Source organism: Ovis aries, chromosome 11 (genome assembly GCF_016772045.2).
Source record: "Ovis aries strain OAR_USU_Benz2616 breed Rambouillet chromosome 11, ARS-UI_Ramb_v3.0, whole genome shotgun sequence".
Classification (NCBI taxonomy): domain Eukaryota; kingdom Metazoa; phylum Chordata; class Mammalia; order Artiodactyla; family Bovidae; genus Ovis; species Ovis aries.
This window is the reverse complement of record NC_056064.1, coordinates 37690274-37702698: the sequence shown is the minus strand read 5'-3', so window position 1 is coordinate 37702698 and position 12425 is coordinate 37690274. Positions and strand designations below refer to the sequence as shown.

At 48.7% G+C, this 12425-nt stretch overlaps 1 protein-coding gene across 1 annotated transcript; it reads right to left on the bottom strand.

Annotated features, from left to right (window-relative positions):
* Positions 1–9954: 9954 nt before the first annotated feature.
* HOXB1 (homeobox B1) lies at positions 9955–12425 on the bottom strand. Its single transcript, XM_004012806.6, has 2 exons — positions 11734–12425; positions 9955–11283 (listed from the first exon to the last, which is right to left on the bottom strand). The coding sequence occupies exons 1-2, from the start codon at positions 12311–12313 to the stop codon at positions 10955–10957; spliced, it is 909 nt and encodes a 302-aa protein (XP_004012855.1). The 5' UTR covers positions 12314–12425; the 3' UTR covers positions 9955–10954.

The window sequence follows — 12425 nt, the reverse complement described above, 5'->3', positions numbered from 1 at the left end:
CACATCCATACATGACTAGATGGATGACATGACATCCATACATCCATGGCTTTGACTAGGTGGACCTTTGTTGGCAAAGTAGTGTCTCTGTTTTTAATATGCTGTCTAGGTTGGTTATAACTTTTCTTCCAAGGACTAAGCATCTTTTAATTTCATGGCTGCAATCACCATCTGCAGAGATTTTGGAGCCCAAAAAAATAAAGTCTGTCACTGTTTCCAGATCTATTTGCCATGAAGTGATGGGACCAGATGCCATGATCTTCGTTTTCTGAATGTTGAGTTTTAACCCAACTTTTTCACTCTCCTCTTTCACTTTTATCAAGAGGCTCTTTAGTTCTTCTTCGCTTTCTACCATAAGGATGGTGTCATCTGCATATCTGAGGTTATTGATATTTCTCCCAGCAATCTTGATTCCAGCTTGTGCTTCTCCCAGCCCAGCGTTTCTCATGATGTACTCTGCATATAAGTTAAATAGGCAGGGTGACAATATACAGCCTTGATGTACTCCTTTCCCTATTTGGAACCAGTCTGTTGTTCCATGTCCAGTTCTAACTATTGCTTCCTGACATGCATACAGATTTCTCAAGAGGCACGTCAGGTGGTCTGGTATTCCCATCTCTTTCAGAATTTTCCACAGTGTGTGGTGATCCACACAGTCAAAGGCTTTGGAATAGTCAATAAAGCAGAAGTAGATGTTTTTCTGGAACACTCTTGCTTTTTCGATGATCCAACGGATGTTGGCAATTTGATCTCTGGTTCCTCTGCCTTTTCTAAATCCACCTTGAACATCTGGAAGTTCATGGTTCACATACTGTTGAAGCCTAACTTGGAGAATTTTGAGCATTACTTTACTAGTGTGTGAGATGAGTGCAATTGTTTGGTAGTTTGAGCATTCTTTGGTATTGCCTTTGTTTGGGATTGGAATGAAAACTGACCTTTTCCAGTCCTGTGGCCACTGCTGAGTTGTCCAAATTTGCTGGCATATTGAGTGCAGCACTTTCACAGCATCATCTTTTAGGATTTGAAATAGCTCAGCTGGAATTCCATCACCTCCATTAGCTTTGTTCTTAGTGATGTTTCCTAAGGCCGACTTGACTTCGTATTCCAGGATGTCTGGGTGAGTGATCATTCCATCATGATTATCTGGGTCATGATGATCTTTTTTGCATAGTTCTTCTGTGTATTCTTGCCACCTTTTCTTAATGTCTTCTGCTTCTGTTAGGTCCATACCATTTCTGTCCTTTATTGAGCCCGTCTTTGCATGAAATGTTCCCTTGGTATCTCTAATTTTCTTGAAGAGATCTCTCGTCTTTCCCATTCTGTTGTTTTCCTCTATTTCTTTGCACTGATCACTGAGGAAGGCTTTCTTATCTCTCCTTGCTATTCTTTGGAACTCTTCATTCAAATGGGTATATCTTTCCTTTTCTCCTTTGCTTTTTACTTCTTTTCACAGTTATTTGTAAGGCCTCCTCAGACAGCCATTCTGCTCTTTTTCATTTCCTTTTCTTGGGGATGGTCTTGCTCCCTGTCTCCTGTACGATGTCACGAACCTCCATCCATAGTTCTTCAGGCACTCTGTCTATCAGATCTAATCCCTTGAATCTATTTCTCATTTCCACTGTATAATCGTAAGGGATTTGATTTAGATCACACCAGAATAGTCTAGTGGTTTTCCCTACTTTCTTCAATTTAAGTCTGAATTTGGCAACATCTGCCAGAGGTCTGAACAAAAACACCTCTCCCCTTTGCCTTTACAATCCCTTAAACCTTAAAAACCCTTCATTAAGCTTGCAGAATTGTGTGTGTGTGTGTGTGTGTGTGTGTGTGTGTGTGTGTGTGTGTGTTGGGAGGAAAGGAAAGTCCTTTCTCTCCAGGTTCATCTACATAGAAAGATTACTATTCACACATATTAGGGACCCATTAGCTTTTCTCTCTCCTTTTCCAATCAAGAGCTTTGGACCTCAAGAGAGAATGGACCTTATGATTCAGGAAACAACTCTCACTTCCAGGCTGAAATGGAAACAGGCAGTAAGGGTGCTGAGTGAGACCCATTCTGACTAAAAAAAAACTATCTATGTCTGGAGCCCTGCCTCAGTTGAAAGGAGAGGATGGAAGAGGACTCCTGACCTCAGAGAAGAATCTGAGTTATGTCTCAGCAACTGAACAAACATTTACACTTGTCACCAAAAATAAAACTGAAAACTAAACTTGAGAGTTCTGGGGAAAGAGAAAAGAGAGAGAATCCTGTCTTTTGTTTTCCAAGGGAGAAATCTGAGATTGGGAGCAGCTCAGCCCCTGGCCAATGCAGAAGATGTCAAAGCAATAAGTTTTTGTACTGATTAAATTAAACTCAAACCTAGGACCCTGTTTTTCAGAGAACCACGTGTAAGAGGGCTGGAGGGAAAGAAAGAGTAAAGCAAAACATTTTTCCAGTTTCCACATCCCTTTGACTTGGAGACAGTATTCAAAGAGAGGAATTTTTAAAAACAAATTTTTTTCTCTAGTGAAACAGAGGGAGTTTTTCATAAAGGGAGGATTCTGGAAGACACTCTGATTATTTTTGGTAGATTTATTTAACACGGTTTTGATTTTTTTTTTTAATAGGATGTTGAAGAACCCAAAGCAAGGACTGATATTGGGCACTAACTGGATGCTTTTTTTTCTTTTGTTTTGTGTCTGTCTCTCTGTTCTTCATCATTACATTCTAGGGATAAGCACAAGCTCTTTTTCTTTTTTCTACTCAAGGTAGGAAGACTCAGGTAAAGTCTACTGAACTCTGGTCCAAACACCCAAATGAAAACCAGGGGGGAAAAAAGCAGCCTTCCAGATCTCTGGTACTCTGTGAAGGAGAAGTCCTGTTTGGGATTGTTTGCTTGTTTCACTTTCTCTTAATTTTTGCTTTCCCACTGAGAGCATAGCCACATGCCACCCAACGTGGAGAAATGACTCATCACTTGCCTCCTTTCTTTTCATTTCTATCCTGGGAATTCTGTAGAGATGGATTAGAGGGAAATGTTTTTAGCAAAAGGCCCTCTTCCTTTTCACCTCTATGCAGACAACTTTTCTTCAAAACTTCATTTTATACCACTTAACAGTCAAAACATAAATTCCAAAGAGTGAAGAGAAAGAGAACCTTCCCACGCAGGTCACATTACTTGTCCCTCCAGACTGCTTTCTCTAACTGTTGCAGCCAGAACTGTGTGCAGAACTGTGTACAAGGTCTGTTTGGGTGTAGTTCGGAGGCACAAGTAACAATGCTTGTTTATAGATAGGTCTGTGAATGTGTGAGAGAAGCTGGCATGTCTCTTTGGGAATGTGTCAAGGTGTGGATTTCAACAGGTTTTGAAATGTGTGGCAAGGTAAGCATGCAAACCCTTTCAAAGGTGTCTTTGCAATCCTCATCCAATGCACCCAAATCACTGAATTTGAATTGCTGAATACAGACCCCCTGCAGGATTAGGAACTTGCCTCACCCCACCCATCCTTCAGAGAAGGCGTGGCCTTCCTGCCTTCCTCTAACTTAGGGTAGTGTCCCTCCTGCCAGGCCCCAAAGATGGGGACTGAAAATTGAATTCCGAAAAACGGCCGAGTGAAGTGGAGAGACAGTGGAATAACTGGAAGTGGTGGAGGGTGGGAAGCTCGGGGCTGGAGAAGATCATGGGACAGCTCTTTCTGCCAGCTGCCATCCTGTTTCCTCACACATGCCTCGGAGGCTTTTCTTCTGCACAGCTTGATGTCCAGCTTCTGCCTCTTCGGACTCCCCAGCCCCCAAAACATTAGCTTCCAGCAAAGGCTGTGTCTGAAATGGAGAATCAGAGAACTCTGGTTAAAATTGTCAGAACCATGCCTAGGACTCTTGAACCTTTGAGTTTTTTCAGGTAACTGCTGAGGAATTCCCTCCCCCAACTCTGTTCTTCTTAGGGGGCCCTTGATCTAGAAATCTAACCCCAGAGAAGAACTCCAGGGGCTGGAGGTGATTTTGTCTTTTCCATGACACTTTTGCTTCTTTTTTCTTGCTTTAAGTTAGGTGACCAGGATCCAAATGTGTAGGGCTACAGTGGGAGTAAGCAAGATGTCATTAATTCCCAGCAATTTCCAACAATGGTAACTAACCACACCAGAATGGATAATCTTCCCAAGAGTTCTGAGAAACTTCCAGTAGATAACCATCATCGCCCTTGACTTCTGTTAAGCATCAAAAGTAATGCTCCCCTCAATGTTCTCTTTCAGACCGAAACAAACCCAAGCACTCCCGTGTGTGATTTCACTTTATTGGGCCTAGAAGGGGAGGACATCCCAAACATTTTCAGAAGAGAAGACCTTGGTCAATTGGTATATAAAGGACACAGCACTCTGTGGAGTTGAGCTGAGTGATGCAGAAGAGAAAGGAAGGCTTGTTCACAGCGGAAGCACCTGCCTAGATCTCCCTCCAGAAGGACAGTTTCTTTATTTTCTATCAACATTTCTACCAACCTAAACATCCAGCTGGGCCTTCAAACCCTTGACATTTCTAAAATTGAGTCTTTTCTTGAGTTTACACTTGCTACAGTAAAGGAAACTCAAACAAAACAAACAAACAAAAACTCTATGGGTGAGCCCAGGGAGCACGCTTGTTCTGAAGCTGCAAAGGGAACTCTGTCATTAGCCTGAGATAAATACCCCTAACGCATGAACGGAAGTCGAAGAAGAAAATGCCTCCTAAGTCCCCATCCATCTGCCGTTCTACTTTCATTATTTTCGTATGAATCCATTGATCATGGTAACGCTCTTGGACTAATTTAAACGTCTGAAACGACATCATTTCAGAACACCATTCTGGGGAGTGATCGACTTCTAGACAAGAGGAATTTGCTTCAATATTCACTTGTCCAACAAATATTTGCTGAGCATGTACTATGTTCCAGGCATTGTTGAAGGCACTAGAAATGCAGCAATGAGCAAAACAGAAATCTCAGCTTTCATGCATCTTACAGTCTAAAAAGTTAGGAAGTTAGAGGCTATTTTCATAAGTGGATGCTGATAACATGCATGTCACTTCTTTATTGTCTTGGGGCTTTTAGTATCTCTGGAAAGAGAGTCCAAACTATTACAAGTTTACCAAATTTTTCTACCATTAGATGTAGTTCAGTAACACTAATAACATGGCCCTTTGCAGTTCTGGATCATGTCCCCAACCTGACAGTCCCATTTTAGCCAATCTCCATACACCCCTTCTCCAAAAAGACAATCATTTGCTGAGTCGTCTCTCCTCTGGGAGGCCCAGGCACTGGTCCAGCAAGAGTGGAGAGACCAGGGCATGACCCCACGACCGGGACCCTTCCCCCGCCCTCTGGCCTCCCTTGGACAGGCAGCTCCTCTGGGGCTGGGGGGTGGAGGGCTGCAAGCCATTCAGGGCTGAACTCTCCATGAACCAGGAAGGGAACAGGGTGGGGGCTGCCGAGTAGAGCCAGCAGGAGCTGGCTGGGGAGGCCAGGCTTCTGGGCAAACCTCTCTGGCTGAGTAAATACTGAGCTGCCTCATCTCCAAGGTGGGGGTTGAAATGGAGCTGTCAGGCCAGAGTAAACTGAAGGGAACTTTGGGGCCTCTGAGGAACAGAAGGCACATGTTTTGTGGGGCTCCCTCCCTCCTACATTCTCCGTCCAGGCAGAAAGAGCTATAGGGTTCAGAATTGTCTAGATCCAGGCCAGTGATCTTGAGAGCTGGAGGAAACTGACTGGAGTGGGTGAGGGAGAAACAGTAATTTTAATTAGCTCTAACTAAGCCCTTAAGCTATATACAACATGATGCTCTCCCCACCCCTCCTTACCACCCCCTACCCCGACCAAGTTTAACATTCTTTCTCACTTCTGTCTTCTATTATTAGAAGGAAAGACAAGTAAAGCTGTAGTGAGATAATGCAACTTATATTAAAGACTGGGAAAGCAGGCACAGAGAGGTTAAGTGACTGATTCAAGGACGCCCTTGGTAGAGGAAGCTCTGGTCTCCTGACTTCCTAAAAAAAGTCTTTCTTCTCTGTAGCACCTGATCTACTTATTTCCCAATGAAGAGAATGACAGTGGCCGAGAGGTCCTACCTTGAATGGAAGTCAACAGCTGCTTGAGCCATTCTGTTCTCCCAGGAATGGACATTAAATATTTTGCATCTCCAACTCCTGTTCTATAAAACAGCAAAAGATGAAGCATCTGGAATATTGTGGTTGAGTCACGTGAAGGAGGCCATGCAAGGAAGCTCACAGAGCTAGGACCGAACCATCACAAAATAAAAACTGGTACAATTGCAGGGGGTGCCACAGGCACGGACAACAGTGAGAATGTGCTCCCAGAATTATGCAGCGAGACTGTCTGGCCCAAAGTGTGTCTCATTCCGATGTTGCGCTTGCTATGAACTAGTATTCTGTGGGGCTACCCTGAGCATCTTCATTCATAACTGTTTTACGTCCCAGCAGCAAATGCCATGGTTATGGTGCCACATGAGTCTGCAGGAACGGTGCTGGAGGCTGAAGGTTAGAGAATGCCTGCTTCTAGCATACCGAGGCCAAGCACACCTCAAAAAAAATGTCTTCTATGAACACCTAAAACAGAAAACCTCTACTGTACACTGCCAGGCAGGGTTCTAAGCATGTCTCTTGTATCTCACTTATTCAACTTCCCTCATTTTACATCTGAAGAAACAGAAGTACAGGGAAACTATTAACGGGCATAAATTCACTCACCCAGCTGATAAGAGAACCACACTGAAACTAAGGGGAACCACACTGAAAACTAAGCTACACAGAGCCCTTGCCCTCCACTGCTCTAAATTAGGAACTCAACGTGTCCGCCTTCAGGGCTTCTGACCCACCCTCCCAGCAGAGAAGGGAGAGACAGTGCTGGAGGCTCTGACAACTCTCCTCTTCTGCAGGTGAGTGGGCTGAGACCTGAAGGAAAGGGTCTTAGCCAGACCCACCTGAGTATTCTCAGCTGCTCAGAAGGGAATCCCCTCTACCTGTCCTTAGCTCCAGAACCTGTCACTAGTCTCATCCACCATTCAGGGATCAGACAAGACACAAGTGTGAGGAGTGAAGATGTGTGTGTACCCCGAAGGGTCAAGATGTACCCTGGAATTAATTAAGGACATGTTCCCTTTAATAATTATAGGTGTTATCATGCCTCACATTTATTTATTAGGGACTGCTCCCTAATATGTTATACATATAAACCTATTTATTAATATCAACCCTATGAAATAGATGCTCATCTTGGAGGAAATTAAACTGGGCAAACTGCCCAAGGCCACAGGTTGTGAGAAGCTGGGCCCACCATGTAACCTCCACTCCACCCAACCCTCTGAAGGATTTGAACCCACATATCTTGGCTTTCCTCTCAGGTTCATCTGGATCTCTGCGCTCTTAGTCATCAGGAGATGCCCCTAGCCTCCCCACCTCCTCCACGCCCCATCCCACCAACTCCCCTCCAGCAGCCCAGTGGTATTGGTGCAAGGAATATTCATAACAAAGACATCCACCTTAAAAGTAAGAACTTCAGGGCTTTTTAAATCTCTTTTTCTTGTCTCTCTCATCCAGATCAAAGGGCCTCACAGTGGAAGAACAAACGCTGAAGAAAAAAAGCAAATGAAAGAGGAAAAGTTCACACTTAGGGCTGAGAAACAGATGGTGCAGAGGGTTGGGTGGAGTGGAGGCTACATGGTGGGGGAGGGGCTGGGAGCTCCTCCTCAGAAACCTTGACAAACTTTCAACCTGAGAACTTCCCCCCAATGAAGAATGGGGGGGGGGGGCATGTATCTTTATTACAAGAGTTTTATTTTCAAAACAGGAGACTTTTTGGAGATCTTGTAAATGGAGGTGTTGGAATGGAAGCCTTTAAATTTTGCAGAAAATGTGTTTTTAGATTTCCTGGTAAATAGAATTCCCTTTGCCCCATCAATGGCTTTGAAAAAACCACCTATCTGAAAGGCATGGTGGAGACTATGAAGGAAGCAGCATGTCATCTATTCTGGAAAGTTTAACAATGTGTTTTTGCTTGTTTGATTGTTTGTTTGTACCAACCACTCCTTTGTCATTTTAGATAGGGAAATATCTAAACCTTTTGTTTCTGCAATAAATAACTTCTGTGTAGACCAGTCTGAGGCCTCAGATAAGTAGGATTTGGGGAGAGTACAAAGCAGGAAAGGAGTTAGGATCAAAGAGGATGGGGGTGCTTGGATGTATTGTGGATTCTTTTGAGCAAGCCTGTTAACAGAGAATTTTGCCCCTCATCCCTCCATGGGGGGGAAATCAAATGGTTCCTTCTGCTATGGCCAAAAACCCAATAGACCAACCTCCCCTAGGCTCTATGAACCCCAGTCAGAGGTCCAGGGTCATCATCCTTTGGGTCCTGCTCTAACAAAAGGTCCTTCCTCCTCCTTGATTTTCTACCCAGTGGCCCAAAGTTTGCAGGATCCAGAAATACCCCAACCAGAAGGCTCTATCAGCTGACATCCAATGGCTGCAAGCAAGGGGAGTTCTGTTTCCACATACACTGCTCTGTGCCCTGTCAAGGTGACCCCTTTGGGGAAACCGACCTTGGTGGCGATTTCAATTAAATGCAGAAAAACAAATAGATTTTTTTTTTTTTTAAAGATAGTGGGCAAAGCATCAGCTTCTGGGAAATCTGGGCTTCCTCTTCCAAACCACTTGTCTTCTTCTCCAGCTGGACTGTGCAGTTATTGGTAACTTGGCCTCTCCTATAACAGCACTAGTTTCATTAGGAAGCAAATGCTCGGCGTTTCTTGCGCACACTGCTAGTCTTTTTCGCTCCTTGTCTTCCTTTGAAAGGTCGAGAAATCAATAGATGGAGTGGATAAGACGCCCCCTTGGTCCTGCTGCTCGCTCCCAGCTGTTCTGGTCCAAGGCACTGGGGCTCCCGGGATCCCCGGAATCAATAAACCAGGCGGGAAGCCGCAGACCCGCGTTCTCTGGGCTGCACTTCAGGGCGGGAAAGCTGACGGTTTGCTACCGTCTTGGCGCTGCCCGACCCTGGCCCCCTTCCCTGCCCCCATCTCCGCCGACCAAAGGGGACCTGTGGTCAGTGGGACCCGCCGGGAGACAACTGCTACCACCACGGGCGCGGTGTCGGCTTGTTTGGAAAGCCTGGGGGCGCTTCGAGGTTAAAAAGGTCAGCGCGGGACTGGGGTTTACCTCCTCCGCCCACCCCAGGCCCTCCTGGCTCCAACCTGCCGCTGTCTCCCCCGCACCCCACCGACCCCTCGGCCCTTTCGCCGCGCCTCCCGCGCCGTCCAGCGCTGGAGACCCGGGCGGTCTCTCTCAGCCGGATGGACCGCACTTCGGAGGCAGCGGGTACGGCCGGAGTCTCCCAGCCGCGCCGGCTCCCGGGCGCCGATGTCCGGCTTGGGTGGAAAGGCGCTGGCCTGGGGGCGGGAGTGGAAGGGTTAACCTGTGTGCCAGTCTGAAGTTTGTCGGGCGACGCACCCTCTGACCTTCTCTAAGCAAGAATTGGCGGGAACGGGCCAGTGCGCAGTCTTCCCAGCAAATATTTACTGAGGCCCACTCTATGCCAGGCCTCGCTCTGGATATGGGGGAAGAAGTGGGGGAAGGGGTAGAGGGCCCTTCCCTTCGCCTTTCCCCAACTTCCTCCTCTTTTCACACCCTTTTCTGTTCTCTCCAAACAGATCCACTATTCTCCTTTCCTGCCTTCCTCCTCTCAGGAAGGTCTCCGAACTGTTTCCTCCCTACCTCCTTTCCCCTCCAGGTCTTCCTGGAGGACTGACTCTGTCAGATTAAGAAACCTAGGACCCGGTTCTGCTTAGGCCCCACCCAGTAAGTCCTTCTCTTTACCCAACTGAGATCATAAAGCTCAGATGCTTCCAGCTCAACCAATTTGCATCTATTCTTTCCTCATCTCTCCCCCAGCCCTCTTGGAGAGAGCCCGCTTAACCCCTAGACAGGAGCAGAAGATGCCGGAGGAGGGGAAAACAGACTTTATTGAAATGAGGTAGCTGGAGGTACAGAGAGAACCTGGTTGCTTGGGGCTCAGGTTTCCAGAAAGAGTGGTGTCTCCACTGTCCCAAGGTTCAGAGAAATGCTTGATGCTGGTCGGAGCTCTCCCTGCACCTGGGCCTCCCTGGGCTGCACCAGGGGTGGGGGTGGAGATGAGGAAGAAGGTCCTGGCTTTTCCAGGAGGCAATAAATAGGGGAGGAACTAGTTGGGGCGAGCCTGCGCCTTCCTGGTAGAGGCTTGCTGGGGTCCAGCCTCAAACAACATTCCAGAAGTCTCTGAAGTACCAAGTTCCAAAACACTTTGGTAGCTTCGAGATAAAGTCGCCGGGGCTGGGGTGGGGGCAGGTCTCAGAAAACAACCTCTGGAGGCCGCTAGTGCAATACAAATGTGCCAGGAGGGGGTTAATAGGGTTTGATGGGGGTGGTGGGGGGAGTTTTTTGGTCTGTCACAAGGCAGCTGGTGCTATTGTAAGGTCTGTGGCAACTAGAGAGATTAAGCATTGGTCATAGCCAGCACCCAAATACCTCCCACACAGGAAACCTCTCTGTCCTGGGCCTAGAAGGGGGAGTTAGGATAAGAGTGCATGAGAGGAGAGTCCTCAAAGCTCAAAGGCACTGGACTGAACAAATGGAAGTTGGAAGGGAAAAGAGAACCTGGGAGGTTGGGACTTGCTCCCATCCCACCCGAGGGCTGATCCCTAGATTAGAGGCAGAAGGAAGCCCTTCCCTCACATTAGACAGGTTGGGTCTCCCATGCCTCTGGTCTGGTAGGGTCCCCAGCCATCAGCACCCTGCCCAGACTGGAGGAAAGCAGTCCCCCATTCCTCCCAAAGGCAGCTCTGAACTGGAGCCCCAGCCTAAGTAGTCGAGCTGAGGCCGAGATTAGGGAGAACAGAGGAGAGGGCTGGACAGGACTCCTCGTTTCTCTGGTGCTGAGGAGTCCCGGGTGGGAGGTTTAGTTCAGGAGGTGACAGAGCTGGGCGAAGCTTCCGGGGAGGTGCACGTGGACTGGTCGGAGGTGTCTCCAGTCGCCTCCTTGGGACAGCCTGGAGGGGCTGGGGGCACCCGGCCTCCCTCCCGCTCCCGCTTCTTCTGCTTCATGCGCCGGTTCTGGAACCATATTTTGACCTGCGTCTCATTGAGCTCCAGGGTGGCAGCGATCTCCACCCTCCGGGCCCGGCTCAGGTACTTGTTGAAATGGAACTCCTTCTCCAGTTCGGTCAGCTGCCGAGTGGTGAAGTTGGTGCGGAGGCCACCTGGCGCACCCAGGCCCAGCTCGGACACCTTCGCTAGGGGCGGGGCGAGAGAAGGGCCACGTCAGTTCTCTCCTCTTTCTCCTTCCCCTCCCCGCCCCCCGCCCCGGCCAGCTCTGCACCCCCAGTCACCACTCTATCCAGCTTCAGCTCTCAAAGTTTCCGTGGATCACCAGGCACCCCTCCAGACAACCTGGAGCCGCACCCCACACTTCCACCCCCCAGCTCCCCCTCGTCGGAACACCGGGTCCTGGGCGTGCGCTGAGCACACAGATCAGGAAGTGCGGCTGTGTGTGGAGACTTACCCTTAAGGGTAACTGCGCACTCACTCGGTGGGGAGACCCCACCTGACCTGAGAGTGAGCACAGTGCTCTTACCTGCCTCTACCCGGTATGCAGGCAGGAGCCCAGCCCAGGACACCTTCGTGCAAAAGCAGCAGAGCTGCTCTGAGCCCCCAGAGAGGGGGTGGCCACGTCTGAGCCCTACCTGTCTTGGGTGGGTTCCTCTTAACCTTCATCCAGTCGAAGGTCTGGGCTGTAGGGGTGCTCGTTTCTGACGCGCAGGCCGATTCCTTGTCCTCGGAGAGGAGATCAGCACAGGCCGGTGCAAAGCTCCCTGTCTGCTCGTTCCCATAATGGGGCTGCGGTGGAGGGTAGGGCCCTGGGCCCACTCCAGCGGTTCCATAGCCATCGGAGGACAAGGCCCCTAGCTGGGCCCCATAACTTGAAGGATGAAAATAGCCTCCATCTCCTTCCAGCTGGCCCAGAGGGTAGTACTGAGAAGACCCGTAGCTGGCACTGCAGGCAGCTGGGGAGTACCCCGAGGTCGCAGAGCTGGGGAAGGGCACCCCTAATGCCGAGGGTGGCTGTTGGGCCAGATAGCCTGAGTTCTGCTGGAGTGCAGAGCTGGGCAGCCCCCCACCATAGCGGGTCTCGCCTGCATAGCTGTCAACAGCGGAAGCCGAGCTGGGGGGGAAGGAGGTATGGGCGCTGTGGGCGCTGTAGGCGCTGGGTCCCCGGTTACAGAGTGGGTACTCTAAGAAGGAGTTCATCCTATTATAGTCCATGCGTGGAGGCCGCAGGAGGGTCGGCCCGTTTAGGGAAGACACCCTCTTGCCCTACAACCTTTCGGCAGTATGTCACAGCGCAGAAGCTTGCATCCATGGCCTAACCCAGCTT

Excerpts from the sequence above, each read along its gene's own strand:
- HOXB1 (XM_004012806.6), bottom strand. The coding sequence starts at position 12,313 with ATGGACTATAATAGGATGAACTCCTTCTTAGAGTACCCACTCTGTAAC. Across the intron at positions 11,284-11,733 it reads GAGGAACCCACCCAAGACAG|CGAAGGTGTCCGAGCTGGGC; the intron begins GTAGGGCTCAGA and ends CCCCGCCCCTAG.